Here is a 20,551-nt window from a genome sequence, read left to right on the forward strand (position 1 = left end):
TGTGGAAGGCTCTTTAGAGTGAAATTTTATCTCTGAAGAGTTGATCATCAGTGACGTGCCTTTTTCTTTAAATGTACAGATGCTTGGCATGACATGAGGGAGAACTCCACTTCAAGTGTTTTCCATGTCAGAGGTGAGCCCCTAAATCACAAAGAATATCAGTAATTATTCACAGTTTGCTGAGAAATGTTTATTTATGTTTTATGTTCTTGAAATGTACCACCTTTGACAGTTGTCTAGATTAGCAAAGACAACAAATACGATCCCACTGTAGAAAACCTGTTTATTAGACAAATTATACACAGAAAGCTTTGCCACTTGTAACAGAGGCCCCAGTTTGTTCAGTTTTTGAATAATATGCAACACATACAACAAAATAGGCCTATATTAAATACTGTACATCATAAATTTTTGAAAATTATCAAGTAAATCCTGTAGTTCTATGTATGAAATTAAAAATGTTAACAGATAAGCGCAATAGCAAGTTTGTGCATGCTCTCTTTTTAATCAACTTGCCACTTTTTGTTATTTAGCCAGCAAATAATAAAATGAACTCAGGATGACATGAGAAAAGCAAAGAGTTTGTGTTTGTGTTGACCATGGGGCAAGGGAAAACCAAATGCAGTAATGTGACTGCTAAACTCAACACTAAAGCTCATCATGATATACTCTTTTCTTTTTGTTAAACAAAAATAGCATCAACATGTAAAATATACATTTTTATAATGTCTCTTTCATTTATACTAAATAAAACTTTTTAAATGTCTGTGTCCTATTTGTCATTCAATAGCCATACTGTAGCCTAATATAAGAAAAGAATGCCTAAGAATGCTTGCTTCAAAACACTGTGGCTCGACTGAGTTCTCTACGCACAACATTTTGCGGTTTTAGTTCTTAAAGATAACAAACTGAAAACTTGTTCTAAACAACTAACATTATCAATTATTAATACAGTGTTAGTGAAAAAGGTTTGGTTCCATTTTACCACCCCACCCCTCTAATCCACAAAATATCCTTTAATGCTCTTAATGTACCATTCCCCTTCCCCACCCCAAAATGCACCTTAATGGTCTCATTTTAATTAATTGGCACTTTAAAAAAACAAGTTATATAAACAGTACCCTTAACATTACAGATATGAAATAGAAGTATATTTCGAACTCATCTCGCAAAAGGCAGCCACCGGGTTCCAATGGCTGTGAACTCTTTGTGACATTCCCATGACCTTAAAGCACAACCACTGATTTGCTGCTCTTAAATGTTTCCAGTAGATGGTGATATTTTGGGTTTGACGGGAAGTTGGGAGGGTACAACTAGCTAGTTGACATATAAGGCCTGTACTGAAGATGCTGCTGCAATGGCTTCTCCTCAACACAGAATCGTTTCCGTTTCACCACTTGAACCTGATAAGTGATCAATGAACTCGAACGTGACATGACCTTACAGAATGAGCTTTTATCTTTTAAACACCCAGGCCATGGCTGCACTAAAATTAAGCAAAACAAAGAAACAAAAAATCCAAAGTAAAAGTTTGAATGACAATGATGCAAAACCAGAGACTACAGCACTCATTTAGCAGTTTTTCAAAGTTTGCTGAGGGAAAAAACAAGTAGACAGCTCAGAACAATGTTATTTTTTTGTACTTCCTGACCAAAACACATTCCACGCATTAAAATCTATTTTTTTCAAAAACAAAATTCAATAAAAGACATATAATAAGCATAAGCTTTTTGAAGTCTTTCGGCTTGTCTTTTATATTTTTTTCTCTTTAAGTAGTTTTTTTGTATCATCCCTTTTACTATCCCTCTGAGAGTCTGATTAGAGGATCTCACCTTGACTTGAAAAGCAGATAGCACAATACAGGTGAGAAAAGAAAAGGTCAGATCTACATACAATCACTTACAGGTCTGTGGGCACTGGTACAGTGCAGTGGGATTGACAAAGAGTCTTTAATGTGCATCAAAATGGCGAAAACAGTTTCAGGCTGATGCACCAAAATGGCAGAAATAGTTTAAGATCGATGCACCAAACTGGTGATTCTACAGTGTCATACCGTTGCACTGTCATGGCATTTCAACAGTTTTCAGACCGATGCACCGTAAAGGTGTCAGCATGTGTTCAGCTGTAAAGTCTTAGGTCTAGTCAGGCAACTGTGTGGACACCATCTTGGAGATGATTACACATTTAGAACCCCAGGTATTGGTGAAACAACACCAGAGAAGAAGAGAAAACTGAGTATGGACTCCAACATAGTGAAAAGGCAGAGTAAACCTGGAGAAGTGGAATCTTCCAATATTCACTGAGATGGGGCCTTTTCAAAACTACAAGGGGCTGCTGTATTCATTGCCAGGGCTACAGACAAAACTATGGGCTATATATACCTTCATAAAATAACTGCCCCATAATTGCTTATTATTTGTTTCATGGCTAAAGACACCACCAGTCATCCACCAATGGCAGCCCTGGAGCTCACAAGAGTATAGAAGTATTTCCTGTGGTTGGAGTCATATAAACTAAACCCTCCGAGGTGGGGTTCAGACAGTAATAGGAGTCAGGTCATTTCAGCAAATCTCCATTACACGAGGCAGTCCTCATGTCATAAAACAGAGACAATAAAAAAGATCCCCTTTCACACATACAGTATCGCCCAAAATAATCCCCCAAACAATCACAAGAACAACAACAATAAAGCAAAGATTCAAGCCCCCCCACCCCACCCGCCCACTTCCCTTCTTGCACCTCACTAGCATGGTTTGTAGGAGAATAAGGAACGCCCCGACAGACCTCCACCTCCTTCATCTTCTCCACATATAAAACAGAGAGATTCCTATGTACACAGATCTCTATTTTCTGGCTTTTTAGCTTAGCCGTAATGAATTTGCTCTACCACCTCATGACTGACTGACCAAATCGCCTCCTCCTTCTGCTCCTTCGCCTCCTCTTCATCCTGAACCAACTGTATCCTTAGCAACTCCTCATATGGAGGTGCCCCTGTCTGGATCATTGCCATATCCAAAGTTGGGTCCCGGGCCTGTAGGCTGGTAGGGGATGGAGGACATTGTTTTAATGGGGCTGCGGAAGAAGCCACCGTTGGGGGCCCTCTGCCTGAAAGGGCCCACCCCGCCAGTCCGGTGGTCCTGGAGACCGCCCCCGCCACCGCCACCGCTACCGAAACCAGCGGAAAATCCAGCGGCGGCTTTGGCAGAGAGGCTGCGGCTTAGGGTCTGGATCTGCTCGGGGATGAAGGTGGTGGTGGTGATGTGGGTGTTGCGGAAATCACTGATCTGCTCAAGTGCCTGGCGCGCAGCAGGCAGCGCATCCATGTCAAGGGGAGTTAAATCGACGGAAGAGGTGGAGAATTGCTTGTGGGGGCTCTCATCCTCGGTGCACAAGCTGTTAACCCGGCGGTGTAGGTGCTCCAGGTCGATCTCCTTATCGTCCTGCAGGTGGGGTGGGGCAGGAGAGGAGGAGGGACAAGAGGAAGCAGTGATGGTAAATGACAGAAGGGAAGAGAAGTTAATGGGAGGGGAAGGAAATTGAAAAGAATATGAGGTAGGAAAAAAGATATTCGCAGAGAAAGGATGAGAAGGGATGGGGTATGAGAAAGATCCAGGAACAGTGTTTAAGGATGGGAGAGGGGGATGAAGGGTGGGATAGTAGGACAGAGGATGATAAAGTTGGAGGAGAGAGATGGTGAGAAGGACGATGAGAGGGATGAATTCAGGAAAGTTGGAAGAAGAAAGGAAATGATAGAAAGGAGGTAAAGGAGTGAGGGAATAGGAAGAATAGTGAAGGAAAACAGAGCAGAGTATGTGCAGAGGATATATATTGAAAAAGAGGAAGTGGACAAGGATGGGGTGTATTTGTAGTCAAGCAATGGGGATGTCATACATCCGCCCAGTACAAATGGATAGTAAGAATAGTTAAAGCAAGAGAACAGTGTTAGACAAGGCAGATGATGATATGATGAGGGAAAGACAACATGCATGTGGCCAAACAAAAGTTTTGGCACAATTTGAAAAGGAATTCAGGTTGAGGTTAAGTGGGGTAGTTAGGTATGAGAATGATAGTGAGGGTGACACAAAATAAAAGTAAGAAATAAATGTTTGATGGAGGTGAAGCGTGGATGTGACAGGAAGCCGGAAGAGCGAAAAGGGAGGAAGGGAGAGATGGAGGGAAGGATAGAGAAGCACACTCTGAGCTGTGGTCACGATATTGGAAGAGAGAAACATAAACACACTTCTACAAGGTCTTAAAGGGAGTGCAGGTAATCTGGAATACGCGCAGAAAACACACTGCCATCATGCTGTGTGCTCTGCCATTCCAGGGTGCTAGGTCTGCTGTCGAGCAAGCGTTACCATACATTATCAGATATTACACTACAAATACATTATGGAAGGCAGTCCAAATTCTCAACAATACTTTACTTATCTCATGTATTTATTTTCTGCTTCTTGTCTTCTGTATTGCATTCTGGCCACCATGCCAAAAAATTCACATTGAGATTGACATCTCATTTTCAAGTGAATTTTTTCCAGGCCACATACAATTCATCACTGCAGCTATAAAGGCTTATTTATCAACTATATTTTACAAAACAGATGCTTTAACTTCAGTCAAACAATATTTAACAATCTTAACAAGTCCACCTATAGACAGCACATACATTAACTTAAGCTTTAACTTAACTTGTAGTATGAAGTAAATGAAACTTATATACTAATAATATTACAAAGCATACATTATATGACTATATTCACATATAAATTACTTATCCACATGGTCTAAAAGATGGTAACACTCAGTGAGAGGTCTTTCATGCTTTTACTGCTTAGGGGAGGGTGGATAGTAGTGCAGGTGAGCTCAATTTGCAATGAATGAGGTGAGGATATAGAGAGGAGAGGGCTCAGGTGAACAGTGTTAGAGGGTGCTGGAGGGAGTTTCCAAAGCGTACATTTTTGCATTGTTCACAAACGTATAAATGTGCTTCTCTGCATTTACAGGAGGTAGGATAAGTTAAGGATTTCCGATGGGTCTCAGAGGTAGGTCGTGGGTAGTGTGGGGTGTCACATACGTTTCGGTGTCTCATTTTGGTGTTTCAGACTTTGTGGTAATATTGTTCGGGTAAAGGAGAGGAGGGTTTTGTGAGTACAAGGAGTCACATTGTTGTAGGTAAAAGTAGAATTTACTGACCGTGTCCTTCGGGTCTGGGGGGTCTGGAGGGGGCTCTGGCCCTACTGTATGTAGCTCACGAACAGAGGGGACTGATGGTGGTGCCCCCTGGTTGCCATCTAAGGAGGGGGCAGTGGGAGGAAGGAGAGGACGAGGGGGCGCTAACGTCTGTCGTGACACTATCATACACACACTAAATGTTTGAAGGAGGGGATATCGAAGGGGTAGAGTAGGTATCAAAAGAAATGAAGGGAAGTGAAAGAGAAGATTGAATCACAAATGGTCAGTCTGCTGTCTGTGAAAGGAGATTAATGGGTAACTACGAGGAGTGACCGAAAGGGACTGACGTACGGACAAGTGAAAGGTTTTTTTTAGGTGGTAGGACCTGACTGGATTTATAGAATTGTGAAGCAAAGTGTAATGTTCTCCCCCATTATATTATCCGCTGTAACATTTCAAAACAGAAGTCAACACTGAATCACCTGAATGATTGTAATCTATACTAACATAAATAATAAACAATAAATCTAGATGCCTGAAATGTATTTAAATATACATCTCTAATTTATTGTGTATTGCAAAGGCATTGTCTTCAAGAACAAAGCCAATGGCTTTTGGCCTCATTTGTAGTATGTTTCATAAAAATAAATACTTCACTGCAGGCTTTTACCTGCATTTATAATTATACAGAACATGTAACTTTGACTGGTCAAAGATGATGCTCTATTTGCCTCTAGATAGAGAGACAGCACCCTCTAATGGAAGAAAGGCATCATTGCACATATAGTCAACTGGCAACTTGCCAGGTATATGAACGTTTTTGAAGAGGTACATTTGTTTCCAGCAGAGAGCTTTGTGATACAGTGAACACCACAGTATGAACCCTGCTCCCTGATGTGCACAATTTTTCTGATTACATTATCATTTATATATCATAACATTTCAAAAAGCATCTGTCTTCAGGCATTACTAACCAATGATTTATTTTTATCTTCTATTGTATGTATAACCTTGGGGTGGGAGGTGAGGTGGTGAAGGTGGTCATTCTCATCTTGGGGGTGAGCTCGGAGGGGTTGGTGGGTTCATAGGAGTGCTGCACAATCAGGGCACAGGGAATGTCGCAGCATGCTGGGGGCTGGTAATGGGTAGCGGTGGGGGCAGTGGTGTTGGCGGTATTGGGGGTCTGGTTCTGGGTCTGACCGCCCAGGGCAAGAGGGTGCTCATTGGGGCTGTGAGGGCACGGGTCGGCAGCTTGCCTCGCAGATGGGCCATCTGCCTGTGTCTGGTGTGAGTGTGTGATGTGTTTATGGGTGGGTGGGTGTGTGTGAGGAAAAAGGAGACAGGAGGAGAGAGACAGAGAGAGAAAGTGATGAAAGAGAGATGTGGAGTAATTCATATAAATGTGTTTGTGTGTTTGTGTGCATGCAAGTTGAGTGGGAAGATTAAAACAAGCCCAAAAAAAAAAAAAAAAAGAAGCCAAATAGACACACGGGCAGACAATCGGCAGACGGGAGGAGACAGAGAAGGGATGAGTGACAGACAAGATCAGGCAGATGGAAGGATGGTAAGGTGGAGGAGAGAGAGCCAATTGGAGAGACAGACGGGTGGGGGGTGAGCGAGAAGAAAGACATGGCAGTCAGTCAGCACACACAGTTAAGCAGGTCGTTCTGTGTTGTGTCCTCAGAGAGACATTCACACAGTCTTTATATACCTGGAAAGGGGAGATGTTTAAATGGCATTTTGTATTGCTCTCTCCCTCTCTCCCCCTCGCCTGCTACACCCCTCAACACAGTGTACTTATCTACAAAAACAAAACATGAGACAAAATATGACAGCTTTGAGCCACAGTGACATAGATCATTATATAGAGTTAGAACAAGGAGATTGGCAATTCCCATCCAAATCACAGAAATTCAAAATAAGAGGTCAAGTGTTTTAGGTGTACCAAACAAAGCTGATACACATGGAAATGCCTGCTCTTCTCATGCTAAATCTACATGGATTATATGAAATATAAGACATGGTCAAAACTATAGATGTAACCATTATGGAAGAGTTCTGACAAAGATAATTAATTCTATTTTGACTATATGCAGCAATAGAGTTACTCTCAGTTTTAATTTTTATTTTTTTTTTTGAGATGTTGTTGATTCCAATGGCAGAACTCTTTCATACAAACCTCTGGAAGAACATATATAAGCCAAAAGGCTAAAGCAATACAGCCGCCCTGTTATGAATGAAATGGGCCTCACACACTCATCTGGAAATAGCTTGTCAAAAGAATCAAGATGTCAAGATTTAGACTAACCTAACCTCCAAATCAGTGTTGGGGCACCTTTTTCATCAGATATACAGTAATATCATTACAAATATACCCAGACATCACACACCCAACCCAAAATGAGTCCAGATGCTTTTGAGCACAGTAAAAGAGTAGCAATACAGAGGAGGATGACTAATTTCCTAAAAATATAGGAAAATCCTTCATTATGTGTTACCAAATGGGAAAATGGAACACGCTATAGTGCACTGTTGTCATTATTCATTTGTGTACTATAAAAACTCCCAAAATAGCAGGGATGACTTGCAGGGAGACAGTTACACAATCCCCTTTCATTTTGTGTACATATCTGTTGTTAAATGTGCTCAGTCATGATACATTTCTTATCATTGGTGATCCAAACGAGTTCAGCTCTGTAGAACTGTGTGTATTTGCGTATGTGATTGTTTAAGCCCAGTAGAAATACTCATGAGCAAACTGTTTACATTGAGAAGCAGGCTCACAGATAACAATGTCAGCCACTGTGCTACACACAACACAGAACCACAACACAAACACAAACACTGACAGATAGCTCACAGTCAAAAGCAGTTAACAGAGCATTATAGCATAAGGTATGAATGTGAAGGCATGTCAAGACAGTATGTACAGTGTGTGATTATGCATGTTTTAGTATGTATAACAGACACAAATAGCTTAGTTGAATTAGAGATTGAACAGTTGGTTGTGAGCTTTCATGTATGCAGAAAATGTATATGGGTGCATGTGTGTGGCAAGTGGGGGCGATACAGTGTGATGGATGAACACAGTCATGACTTATGCCAGTTTTACTAACTCTAAGTGAATCACATCCATCTGAAGTTGTGCATGTGTCATAGTGGGTAAGGTAACCTGATTCTTGATTGCTGCTGCTGGTGAAAGAAGGAACAAACATGAACAGAAAACCACAGGGGCTTATGAGGCATGTTTGAAACGAACTGAATGTACTATATCTTGCATGGATGGTTCTCATGATATGGCATATTTGACACAAAATCTGGGCATTCGTTTTATTGACACAAGCCTGACATGACGGAAGAGGTAAGCTAAATGATGATGTGTATGCATGCATGTGAGTAGGCAAGCTCATAGGTGTGTATGTGACTGTAGGAGGGGCTGCATTGGGGAAGCTGTTTGTCGTCTTCACGGAGGACAAATGAGGATGTGTCTTTTGATTTTCTGATTAGAAATGCTTAGAATTGATTAGCACTGTAATTTTGCATATAATCCACAGGTCTTGCTTAACAAACACCTGTGAGAGATGAAGACCAAACTGATAATCCCACTGACACTGAATGAAACTCAATTTCAATGGCATGTAACTTCATTTAAAATGTTCTATGTAACAACATGATGATAGAGATATCCATGAATGCCCTAATGTTTCATCTGAAATATTACATTCAGTAATACATAACAGATTCAGTTTTAGTAGAGAAAGCCATGGGGAAAGAACTATGTAGCTGATATCAGCCTGCTCCCTATACAGTAAGTCTCTCATTGCGTGGGAGTAGGGCATTGAAGGTAGGAGGAGGAGTCCTTATGCCAAGTCTGCACTCCTTATTCATACTCCTGGTGCCAGTATATCTTACTAAGCCAAGTTTTCTAGACCCATGCATAAAGAGTAGGTCACCAGGCTCTCCTTTTTTATGTGAAGCTTGCAAAAATGCACAGGAGGCTGCATGTTCTTGGCTCAGTGCGCTGGTCTCAAGTGGTGTTAACATTCACTGTGACGGTAAGACGGAGGCCAACGAGTTCTTCATTTAAACTGACAGAGAGCAAGGCGTCTGGTGGAGTTAATTACAAGCTTTATGGTTTGCTTCACTTTATTAATTCAACTTTAGGAAGTTAGATGACATTAAACACACTAGACTTACTCCATCGGCCATGACTAAAGCCAAATTGCATGCAGAGGCAGAGTTTCCCCCAGTCAATAAAATGCAACATATGCAATTTATCTAATTAGCTGCTTTGAAGTTGACTCAAATTTGTCTTCCTTCCTCCACTGAGTCAGGACATGCTGCAGTGGTCCCAGCTTGACTCTCTCCTGTTCTGTTCTCAGCAACCATCTTTGCAGCTGGTTGCCCATTTGAAAACATTCTGCACAGATGGTGATCTGAGATCAGAGTATGGCATTCACACTATTAATACACACTAGTACACACCACTATATGACATGACTTTTTTAGGGGAAAATCCGAAATATTATCTCAGCCAAATTAAAAAACATTGATTGATGAGGTGAACTCTATTTTAAATTGCAGTGGCCTTTACAGACAAATGATCTGCCAGTTTTCTCAAAACAAACTAGTTATACAACATGTCCGACCACATCTGAAGGGAAAAATGTTTCAAACTGAAGGCCAAGGTGGAAAACCTCCAGGCGTAGAGACAGAGGAGACACAGTAATTGTTCGCTGATAATGACGCACACTGTGGGGTGGTATCTCCTCAAAGGCATTCATGTTGTCGCACTTGTTTGTACACATGAAAAGTGATGACAGTAGTTGTATGGAGAATGTAAATAGTGAGCTTCAGAGAGAAATTCAAATCCTGCCTACTTTCTCACCTCCACACACCTGGCCAGCCACTGAGTGAAATGGGTATGCTTTTGAATTGCTGAATTGCTCCCTTCAGGAAGCTAAAAAAATTAATTCCGATGTTGGTAAAGTGTGGCTTCCGGGGGTCTCAGACAGTGTTTGATGATCCGACAAGCACTTTGTTTGAAGGATATTGACTCTTTTATGTCCAGTGGTTACTCTGAGGATCCCTTGAGCTAAACCAACAGCAATCAATAGGTCACTGCTTTGACAGGGTGAAGGATAAGTGTCAGAGGTCAACCATCAAAACAATCATGGCTGACTGAGCCAACTTCACTTTCACCATGGAAGCACTGAAAGGGCTCCTCTAATGATAAACTAGTAATCTGTATTTAACTTGGATATCCTGTGGCTTTTCTCCCGCTGCTAACCAAATGCTTTGTATTTATTTGCATTTAAATACAGTCTTACTCCTTACTCTAAGAAACAAAATCAGAATAACTTGATGTGAGATACTAAATGGAATTGTATAATATGAGGATTATCCATATGTGATTCCTAAATCAATAATAGTGATTTTCAAGTCCAACAAGCCCTCCAACTTAAATGACCAAATTGGATATTTGCTTGTCATTATACTTGAATACGTTCCATAGAGTGTACCAGCGGCAGGCATACCAGACATTTGTTGTCATGGTAACAATAATGAATACAAGGTTAGGATTGTGTAATGGTCATGATTTGGTTACGTTTTAGCACAAAACCACTTGGTTAGGTTTAGGAAGAGATCATGGTTTGGGTGAGTACTTCCTAAGGTTGGAGGACCTTTGCTGTCATTACAATAAGGCTGTGGAACAGTCACGGATAAAGGAAACGATGCTGACTATTGGTTTGAAATGGGAAACAGACAGTGAACATACTACGTCACCTAACTTCCTTGTTTGCAAACATAATTATTATAATATGCTGCTTGGACAGGCGCCCTACAGGGTTGGTTTTACAGGAAGACAGTCTCTTGTGTTTGTAACTGTGTGGTGCCTTTATATGCAAAACCTTGAACAAGATCTACAAAGAGAATCAAAGACTATTACCGTTTAAATCCCTGCTGTCCCTCCTATTCACTATTGCAGCTCTACTTTTGCACTCAGTCAGGGGCTGATTCCACTGGCTGCTCTTAAGTCTAATGAAGATAGCGGGGGGCGGGTATGTTGCAGCTGAACCACACTGTGCTTAACACAACTTTGGATACAACTAAAGGTTTGGTGTCTTTGTGGCTGCTCAGTGGTAGAGAAGACTACTGGTCTGAATGACAGATTAAAGGTGGTAACTGAGCAGGGGACTGGAGGTAGGTGGTATGTGGTTTGTGCGTCTGTGTTCTGTACTGGAAAAAAAATTATTGCCTGATGATAAACAAGACAACTCTGAATCAGAGATATGCAATCTCTCTAACAGGCACATAGAGTAGGATCTCTACATGATGAGCAGAGGCATGCTGGGTAGATATCGAATATATTTAACTTGATTTACCAAAACAATTAGATGATGGAGAATGAAACTGAGGCACCAATACAGAAGAAAATAAATTAAGCTTAAGCAGACTGCAGTCAACCTGCTGCTGAATATGTCGCTCTATTCTCACTGCAGCTTGTAGTCAGTTTAATGGAATATTATGCCAGATGCATGGTGAATTGACTGAGATGGTAGGTGTCGGCATGTGACTTTACAGCTCCTTCTTGTGTATTCACAGAGGTGCACAGGTCCTCTCACAGCATCAGCAAGTCTAGTCTTAAACTGATTGAGTTCTAAAGAGAAAAGAGGAATCAACACGGGGTGCAAGCAAAATTAAACAATTAAATAGATCAATAAACAAATAACCCAAAGGACATGCGATAAATACAACTAATCACTTGCCACTGTTGATCAGCCACAAGCAATTGCAGGTGGTATATTGGACTGCAGTAAACAAAGCTGTACGAAACTTCCAAGTAGTTTGTCAAGCAAGCCTGTGCACACTGCAGTGATCACAGCTGATGAGGCACATAATTCAAGTCACAAATTGCCTATTTGCCTGTTATAATGCACCAATTCCAATTTTGTTTGTAGCGCATTTCTGTCTTTCATGTCAAAGGATGTCACCACTCAAGTCACATCATTAACTGACAACAGATAAATGACTATTTATGAATCAAACTAAGCATTCTTCTCGAAAGGCGAGAAATTGTAGCGATGAAGTGACAATTTCAATTCCCATCTTTTTGTCATCTTTTCTCATTTATTCTTGGTGGAACTTTAAATTAGCATGACACCAAAGACTAAGGAGATGGAACAGGCTTCTTGTACTTTGGTAGTCACGCAGAGATGTTCACTTAGAAAGTCCTAATTAGTGTAATGGTCATCTTTTTCCTGCCCATTAAGGACCATTTTGGTAACCAGGCAACAATATCTGTAATACATTATGACAGACCTTTCAAAACATCTCTGTTCTGATGTAGTAAATAGATTTTTATCGCTAAGGACTGGAAGCTGAATGACAGGTGAGGAAACCGTTCTACATTAATTCTCTAAAGTCATTATCCACAAGTTAACCTTAACCTGTCTTTATCAAATGGCTTCCTCAAAAGGGAAAAGCATGTTTGAAGCTGAAGTAATTTACCTGATGGCAAAAACATTCTTTGCTAAAATTAATCTGTGCTGCTTCATGCCTCAGCCTAATTTGTTACCACTGAAAATATTATTTCACACATAATTACATTTCTTTCAGTTCATCAGTGGCATGTTTTGCATACGGAATTTGCCACACTTTGCTGCAATTTCACAGTTTTCATTTAAGTTATTTACTTGAACACTTTCTCCCTCTGTGATTTGGTAAACATAGCAGTAGGCACGGGACGTGATGAGGTGGGCTAGGGTTGGAAATTAAATTGGAAGCTGGTTCAATTCCTTGTCAAATCTGTGGATAAAAGGCTACTGAAACAGAGAGATTACAATGGTGGCTATCACTTTTATTCTGGTGAAAAGGGCTTGAGCTTGTAGTTACAGTACATTAACATGCTGTCATTTGGGTTTTTCTTTGAAGATGTTACCTTTCTAGTCTATGGTGGAACAAACAAAGCTACCATATCATAACAGACTGTGGGGTTTCTACAAGAAGAAGATGTTACCAGAGTCACTGTGATTGCCTCAAATGATATCCCTGCTGAGGTGATCAACTGCACATGGGCTGATTGGATATTTCACAGGGTGCTGCTGCTAATTTACGAGGTGGAGTGTTGCCACTGTTTTGGAGAGAACACTGGTATAAATATCCATGTGAATCAGTTTCTGACTCTGCCTTGGTCAAGGCATGCTGCAGCATTTCAACAGGCCCTTAGGCTGTTTTTGTATTCTGCTTTTAACGTTGCCAGTGTCCTCTTTTCTCCAAAAACATTAACTTTTCAGAAAGATAAGTGGTTGATTACCCTGTTGATACTAATGCAGCCGGCTTGTTTTAAATTAATCAACACCATCCAAACAGCATTAATGAAACATTTTGCAGGACTTAAGCATTAGCAGGTTCCTGAATGCATCAAAGGGCCAAGAGAGCAAATGCCCACTGGTTTTAAACAAGTAAATGCAGATTAATGCTGCTGAACTATCCATACTGAGGTTCTAGACTGATGGTGCATTGTCAGGCTCTATAGAGGTGTGATGATTTTTTGAGTACTATATAAACAAGGTCTTGGGGGGAACAGAATATTTACAATCTAGTATGGAAGTATTTGGAGAGTAACACATTTGTTCTTCTCAGGCTTCAGCACATTCAAAAAAAATAAAAGAATGGATAACACAATGGCAAGTCTCAGCTTTAATATCTGAGGGTTTACATCAAACATTGAAAGAACTGTGTGTGACATAAAAAGCCTTTTCAACATGTAGTGCCCAAACTGCAAGGATTCAAAAGTAATTAGACCCTTGTCTACTTAATGTGCGTTGTTTCACTGTTATTTATATGAGGTGGCGTTGTCTGTTAGAATGAGGAGTAAAGAGGTGACTATGCAAATTATGAAGATAATAATGAGGTTCAAAAAAGAAAAGAAAAAAAACTATCAGAGAGATATCAAAGGTAGTTGGTTTACCAAAATGAGCAGTAGATACTTTCTAAAAAATGAGTACAAAAATAATTTGCATGGTGACGAAAAACCCCTTTGTGAATGCATGACAAGAATGTCCTCCAGGATGCAGACGTACATGTTTGCTTTTCAATGATGAAGAGAAGACTTCATGACGGTAAGACTTCTTATAGAGGCGGAGCTCTGGAACAAAGTTCTATGGCCTGATGAAACAAAAATCAGCCTCTATCAAAATGATGGAAAGATTAAAGTGAGGAGAAAAAAATGGAACAGCTCATGACCTAAAGCATACCACCTGTCAAACACGGTGGTGGTTCTGTTATGACTTGGGCATGTGATGACTGATGATTTCACTGCTGACAGAGGCAACAGGATGAATACAAAGGTATGTAATAGCATTCTGTGTGCTCAGATTCAGTCAAATGCATCAGGACTCATTAGATGACATTTCATCCATACAGCCGAGGCAACCAAAGAGCTTTTCATGGTGAAGAGGTGGAAAATCCTTGACAAGGCAGAGAGACCCCATGACAATCAAGAGCTGAAGGTGGCAGCATTGAAGGCCTGGAGAGCATCATTGGGAAGATTCAAAAGCATCTGCTGATGTCAGTGGGCCAAAGTCTTCATCTTGACTGAAAATCTTTTTCCACAATATGTTAAATGTGATGACTTTGTTTGATTTGATGTGTATCTGTCCAGTTATTATTGGAACCCTAAACTTTGGGCACAATGTTTTAAACAGGCTACATCTCCCACACAGTTCTTCCTGTACTGATCTAATCCTACTCAAACTAAAGCTCAAACTTTATGTATTTCAAATTGAAGACATGCAGATACATAAAGTTGTTCATTGTACCTAAACAATTACCTAACCTCTCTCAGCGCCTGAGTGTGTAATGTTAGTATGTGTATTGTGGATATGTCGCACTGGCCATTTAAGATTACATCATACGTATTGTTAGACATCTTATGTGGCATCAGTATAATTGGCAGTACTTTAGATAAACTAATAAGGACTAAGAAGGAATACGACATGAGCAAAAAATAAACAACCTCTTCAATTAAGTTAAGTTAAATTTGCTGCTTAATTCGGTTTACACTCACATTCAATTTGATTTTAGCTGAGCATGTCTCTTTGGGTAATCATTTTGATAATTTGATGGTAACTTTAATTAGGCAAACAATTAGAATTAACAACATGGCAGGATGCTTTAAAAGCTGACAGTCCCATTAAAATCATGATTATGGGTGAGAAAAGGAAATGAATATTTTAATGATGCTCTCAGAGTTTCTGAGAACATACAAGTCTGTTTGACCTTTCTTTCTCTTCCTACATACCTTTGTGCACACAAGACTGTGCAGCTTTATATACACAAGACTATGCAAAAGATCAATGCTTGTTAGAGTGGAGTGGAGAGCTAATATAGCACCTCCATGATTCTTTTTGACAGAATGTGCAAAAGCCTAGCAACAAATATAGTTCCAGTCTGACTATGCTGTTAGGATAGTATTGCTGAGGTTGCTTGCACACACATTTAGTTCAGGGGAAGTGACACTGCAACCACAAGAGGTTTTCAAAGGATCCAGATGCTGTCAGTGTCACATCTCCTGCATAAAGAATGATCTGCTGATATTTCTATTCCTCATGCATCCTGACTTTGAGGAACTGCTGGGTTTTTTTCAGCTTAGTGCCCCTGGCCTCAAAGTCTAGACTTTCTATTACATCCCTCTTCCCATGCCTCAGATAGGCCTGAAACTAAACCCATCATTCATCCCATCACCATCTGTCCACTCTAACTTTATTTTTTCTTCCCTCAATCCCTCCTTTTGCTTTTTTTCTACTTATTACACCGCTTCATTCCCCTCTCTCAACATGAGAGATGAGCTTGGATCTATTTTAGGCTCCTAACCCCTCTCTGTACCATCATTTCTTCTTTCAGTCACCCATCCATCCACATACCTCCTTGGAGGGGACCCTAGATCCCTTCCTCCGAGACCACCAGCTTTCCACCATGGCAATGAGGCAGGAGAGCACCACGCCAGCTGCCAGCACACAGAAAACACCAGCGAAGCTGTGGATGTCCAGGGCGTTGCCACGCTGTCGTGTCTGGACTGAGCTGTAGAGGTCACAGGGGCTGTCCTTGGGCCACCACTTGAGTTTCAGTATATCCATGTCACCGTTCTGCTGGAGCTCCAAGATTCTAGGATATAGGCAGGAAACCCAGGCATGTGAGTATAGAACACACACATGGAACACAGAAGCTACAAAATATTAGCTGACATATCTGTTAAAATATTGTTGTGATATCAGACGATTTATGAATCTATGTTTTTGTAACTTCAGGTTTCTGGCAATTAAAAGTCAACATATATGGAAGTAAGCATACATTAACTCTTTGCAGTTGGCAGGCATACATGAATGAATGTGTTCATGCATGAATGAGAAATTTCATTCACCACTACCCAGAATGACCATGGTCGCAAGGTATGATATTTAATGGTGTGATTGTCATTTTAATGACCACAGTGTCAAAACACCTCTTATCTACTCAAAACAAACAATCATTGACAATGAAAGATATTCACACAAGTCAATTGCACAAAACCTGACAACACTGCAGCTTTGACTGCAGTTGCTATAACACCTCTCTTCCATTTGAGGGCAGTGTTTGCCAGTAAAAAAAATCCTTCCTGATCCCTGACAACCATATTGGGCTGTCAAACTCATTATGGCTAACATTAATATGTTTTGCAGCACAGCGCAAGTACACTGCCACAATGTCATTATGCAGCCTAGCTTTAGTCCCACGATTGATGGCTTCAGAGAGGATACAGCTCAGAGGTTGATGGGGTCCCTCTGTTAGCCTTCAGCTTATTATTTAACTGGGTCGTTCGTTTTGGTTTGGAGGAGAGCTGCAGACACACACAGACAGACAGGCGTACAGAGGTTCTGTTAGCATTCGGCTGGATGTTTAATAGCCGATCTGCCATGGAGGAGAGAAGGGCACAGAGAAAGGCAGAGACACAGAGGAAAAAGTCAGTCTGGGAATGTGTGTGCATGTGTTTATGCATATACCTCCCTCACAGACACATTCATAATAACCCAGAAAACAAAAGGATCCAAATAATCCCCCACAGATAAACTAAGCCACCACACTGATTGACACCAACAGGGCAGATGCACATTCAGAAATGAACAAAGTTAAAAACTTGACCACATGCACGCCCAGGCAAATTTAAACAGGATTCATACGTGTGCACATAGAGACAGATGTTTGCAATTATGTGCAGAACTTCCTGGGGGCAAACATCTCCTGCAATTTCAATGACAACATGCTGACATGAATGACAGTGCCCATCTCTCATCTTCCTTTTCCCTCATTCAGAATACAAAAAATAGACTGAAATCAATCAAGAAATGCAAACGAGTCCTGCAGACATAATTAATTACATCCACAATAGCCGGAAAAACATGGCTCATTTCAATGTAAATCAGCTAAACGGGCTCTACACATCGCTCTGTAACCATGTCACTCTCATTTAGGGACATTCTCTTATCACTTCCTCGGCTCCACTGAGCTGGTGGGACTGGGGAACTACATGGTTCATATGCAAGTTGTGGTTGTCGTGGATGGTATGGAGTGAGGTAAGAGGAGAAGAGAAGATAAACACACAATAACAGAAGAATGAAAAACTAATTCCAACAGCAAATCCACCAACAGTCACTCTAATGAGAGATCATGTCCACCAACTGCTAGCTTGATTGTCGGATTGTTTGGCTCAGATCAGCGCAGATTAGCGCTAAGATTAGATTTTACTTTGTGTAGATGATATGCAATATTAACTCCAAACAAATTAAATCAAACTGATTACTGGGGGCTTAAACAGTATATACAGTGTTCAGCAGTAGTAGTATAGTGTCAGCTCTGGCCTAGTTATATGGCCTGGTTATTACCCTACTGGCATGAATTTGAGGTAGTGTAGAAATCTCTCAGCGCACATTAATCAGTCCTGCATCTGTTTTCTTTTTATTAGTGCAGTGAGCCCTGCTCCTTTTTCTTTCAAAAATGTTACTAAGTTACTTTTGGACTGTAATGTTTTGCTACACAGGACTTTTGCCTCTGGCACTGATTCATGCTTGACCACTCCATGCACCCTCTGAGTGCTACAATGCTGATTGCTAGAGTAACATTAGCAAAAAAAAACAAAAAACACAAAAACACTTCACTGTTGCATGCAGGGCACACTGTTGATATGCAAGTTAAAATGGCTCCGATTAGGTGTTTAAAAGCACCTGTGTTTGATCAAACTTTAAACAGCATCCTTACTAGTTTATTCTTAGCTGATGACAGTATCACAGAAAAACTAATTTAAGTGAAAGTTAAAACAAGCCTTTTTTCCTAGAGAAGTGTTGTACCTTTCATACAGTACTGACCTTTTAATCTGTCACTTTGACAACAGATGCTCCTCACACATATACACACACACTATACATAAGGCTGCACTCTGATAGACAGCTTCAGGGAAAGACAGACTACACACAGGCTAATGAGATGGAATAAGAGCGATCCCACCTATCAAAGAAGCCAGGCAATGTTTTGTCAAAATATTTCATCATTTCTTGCTTGGAATTCAGCCAACTTCTAAAGATTTCTTGTCTGACTTGATGTCTTTTCATGTCTGTCAAAAGAAGAGGCATGCTTTATGTTTGGAGTTGCCGTCTGTTATCTCTGCTCATGAGCTGACTGTTCATATGTGGAACAAATGTCATGTCACGCGGGTTTAGTGTGGCACTTAAGGAGTGGCAATAAGCAGCAGCATTTTCTTGTTCATGTACTTTAACATCTGTCAACACAATTACTGTGAACAGTAAATGCCTTTGTGACAAAATGCGACAAAAGATGTTTACTGCTGACCTTTGAGGGAAAACATATAAACATTGGAAAGGGTAATTAACATTTCTTGAGGAGAGAAACAGCGATGTCACCTGAATTTAACTGCAAGATGTTGAGGATACTGGCAAAGTTAAAGATCAACTATCTGATGTGATTTTCAAATATTGATTAAAGACTCAGTAACTGTCAACCTTTTCCTATTCTGGGTAATAAAAGGATTCCAGGCAGAATAACAAACATTATCTGAAAAGCATACTCTCCTACTTGATGAAACAGATCAAAACATAAAAAACAAACAGTTCAAAAAGAGACTGTCATCACAGAAATTATTAGGATGTGACTAAGCTGTATGTAACTTTGAGGGAGGATGGCGTGGAACAGATTTGTGATTCAGGACAGAGAGCTTTCTCTCTCCCCTCTATTACGACCCTGTCTGCTCGTGGAGATCATCATCTATCATTCTGCAGTAATTGGCCTATCAGAGTTATGCAAAGGCTGCTTCCCTGATAGGCCCTTGAATCAAGCCCTAACACCGACATGCACTCACAAGAACACACCTATATACACACACACATGCACATACATAGTGGCTACATTTACATTGACTTTACATTTACCTCACTGAGGTTAAGCTGCCTTTAGCCTGCCCACAGCTGGACAAAAAACTACACTGATCTGACTCTGTAACAGTAGACTGTACTTGAGGGAGAGAGAAAAGAAATGATGCCTATTTTGGTAATATTATGTGATGCTTGCTGTCATGTTTTTCTGAACATCAAAATACTCAGCCCTGCCTGAGTTTGGACAGATGGTGCAAACTAAAAGTGAAGAGGAAGATGTTTACATGCCACACTACAGGGCCCTTTTAAATATAACAGCAATCCAAACATATGAACTCATAAATGGAATGTGAGTTTGCCAGGGTAATTCTTGTTCTAATGATGTGTCAGTCTGGAGCCTGGTCACTTACAGATTACATAAGTGTGCTCAGAATGACTCCATTCATATAAAATCAGTAACTGACAAACCTAGAAGAGATCTTTGTTAACTAATGTGATCTCATGGATTGTATATATGCCACAGGACATTTCACGTGTCATGTCTCTGCATTTTTAAATGTTTGCATGTTGACAAGCATTTTGAAAGGAAATCAGCTTTTTAGTCATACCCCAATTTGGTGATACCAAGCTGCTCATGGAGCTCCTAGATGACAAATGCTTTAGCTTTGTGAGAAAAAGTAAGAGTGGCAATGTTCATTTTTAAACACATAAAAACAGTTACCACTGTGCTTCATTTATCTCTATCTCAGGGCTGACAGGCAGGATGAAAGGCCACTGTGAGCAGCCTGACAAAAACATGGGTTGAGTCAAAGGTTTCCCCACAGTACACCATCTGTCTAGATCTCTAATTTGGCTGTTGCTGTCTAACCAAAGAAACACACCTTCCCTTGACAAAAAAAAAAAAAAAAAAAAAAAAAAAACACACACACAGGCACACAAATCTGCCTGTGCACACA

The 20,551-nt window shown here is 40.5% G+C and overlaps 1 protein-coding gene across 1 annotated transcript in view; it reads right to left on the bottom strand.

The window, feature by feature from the left end:
* Positions 1-269: 269 nt before the first annotated feature.
* grid2 (glutamate receptor, ionotropic, delta 2) overlaps positions 270-20,551 on the bottom strand; it is a 416,866-nt gene continuing 396,584 nt past the window's right edge. The window contains 2 exon segments of the mRNA XM_018668844.1: positions 270-3,440; positions 16,101-16,341. Of these exon segments, the coding sequence (XP_018524360.1) occupies positions 2,976-3,440; positions 16,101-16,341 (706 nt within the window). The 3' untranslated portion in view covers positions 270-2,975.

Source organism: Lates calcarifer, linkage group LG13 (assembly GCF_001640805.2).
Source record: "Lates calcarifer isolate ASB-BC8 linkage group LG13, TLL_Latcal_v3, whole genome shotgun sequence".
Classification (NCBI taxonomy): Eukaryota; Metazoa; Chordata; class Actinopteri; family Centropomidae; genus Lates; species Lates calcarifer.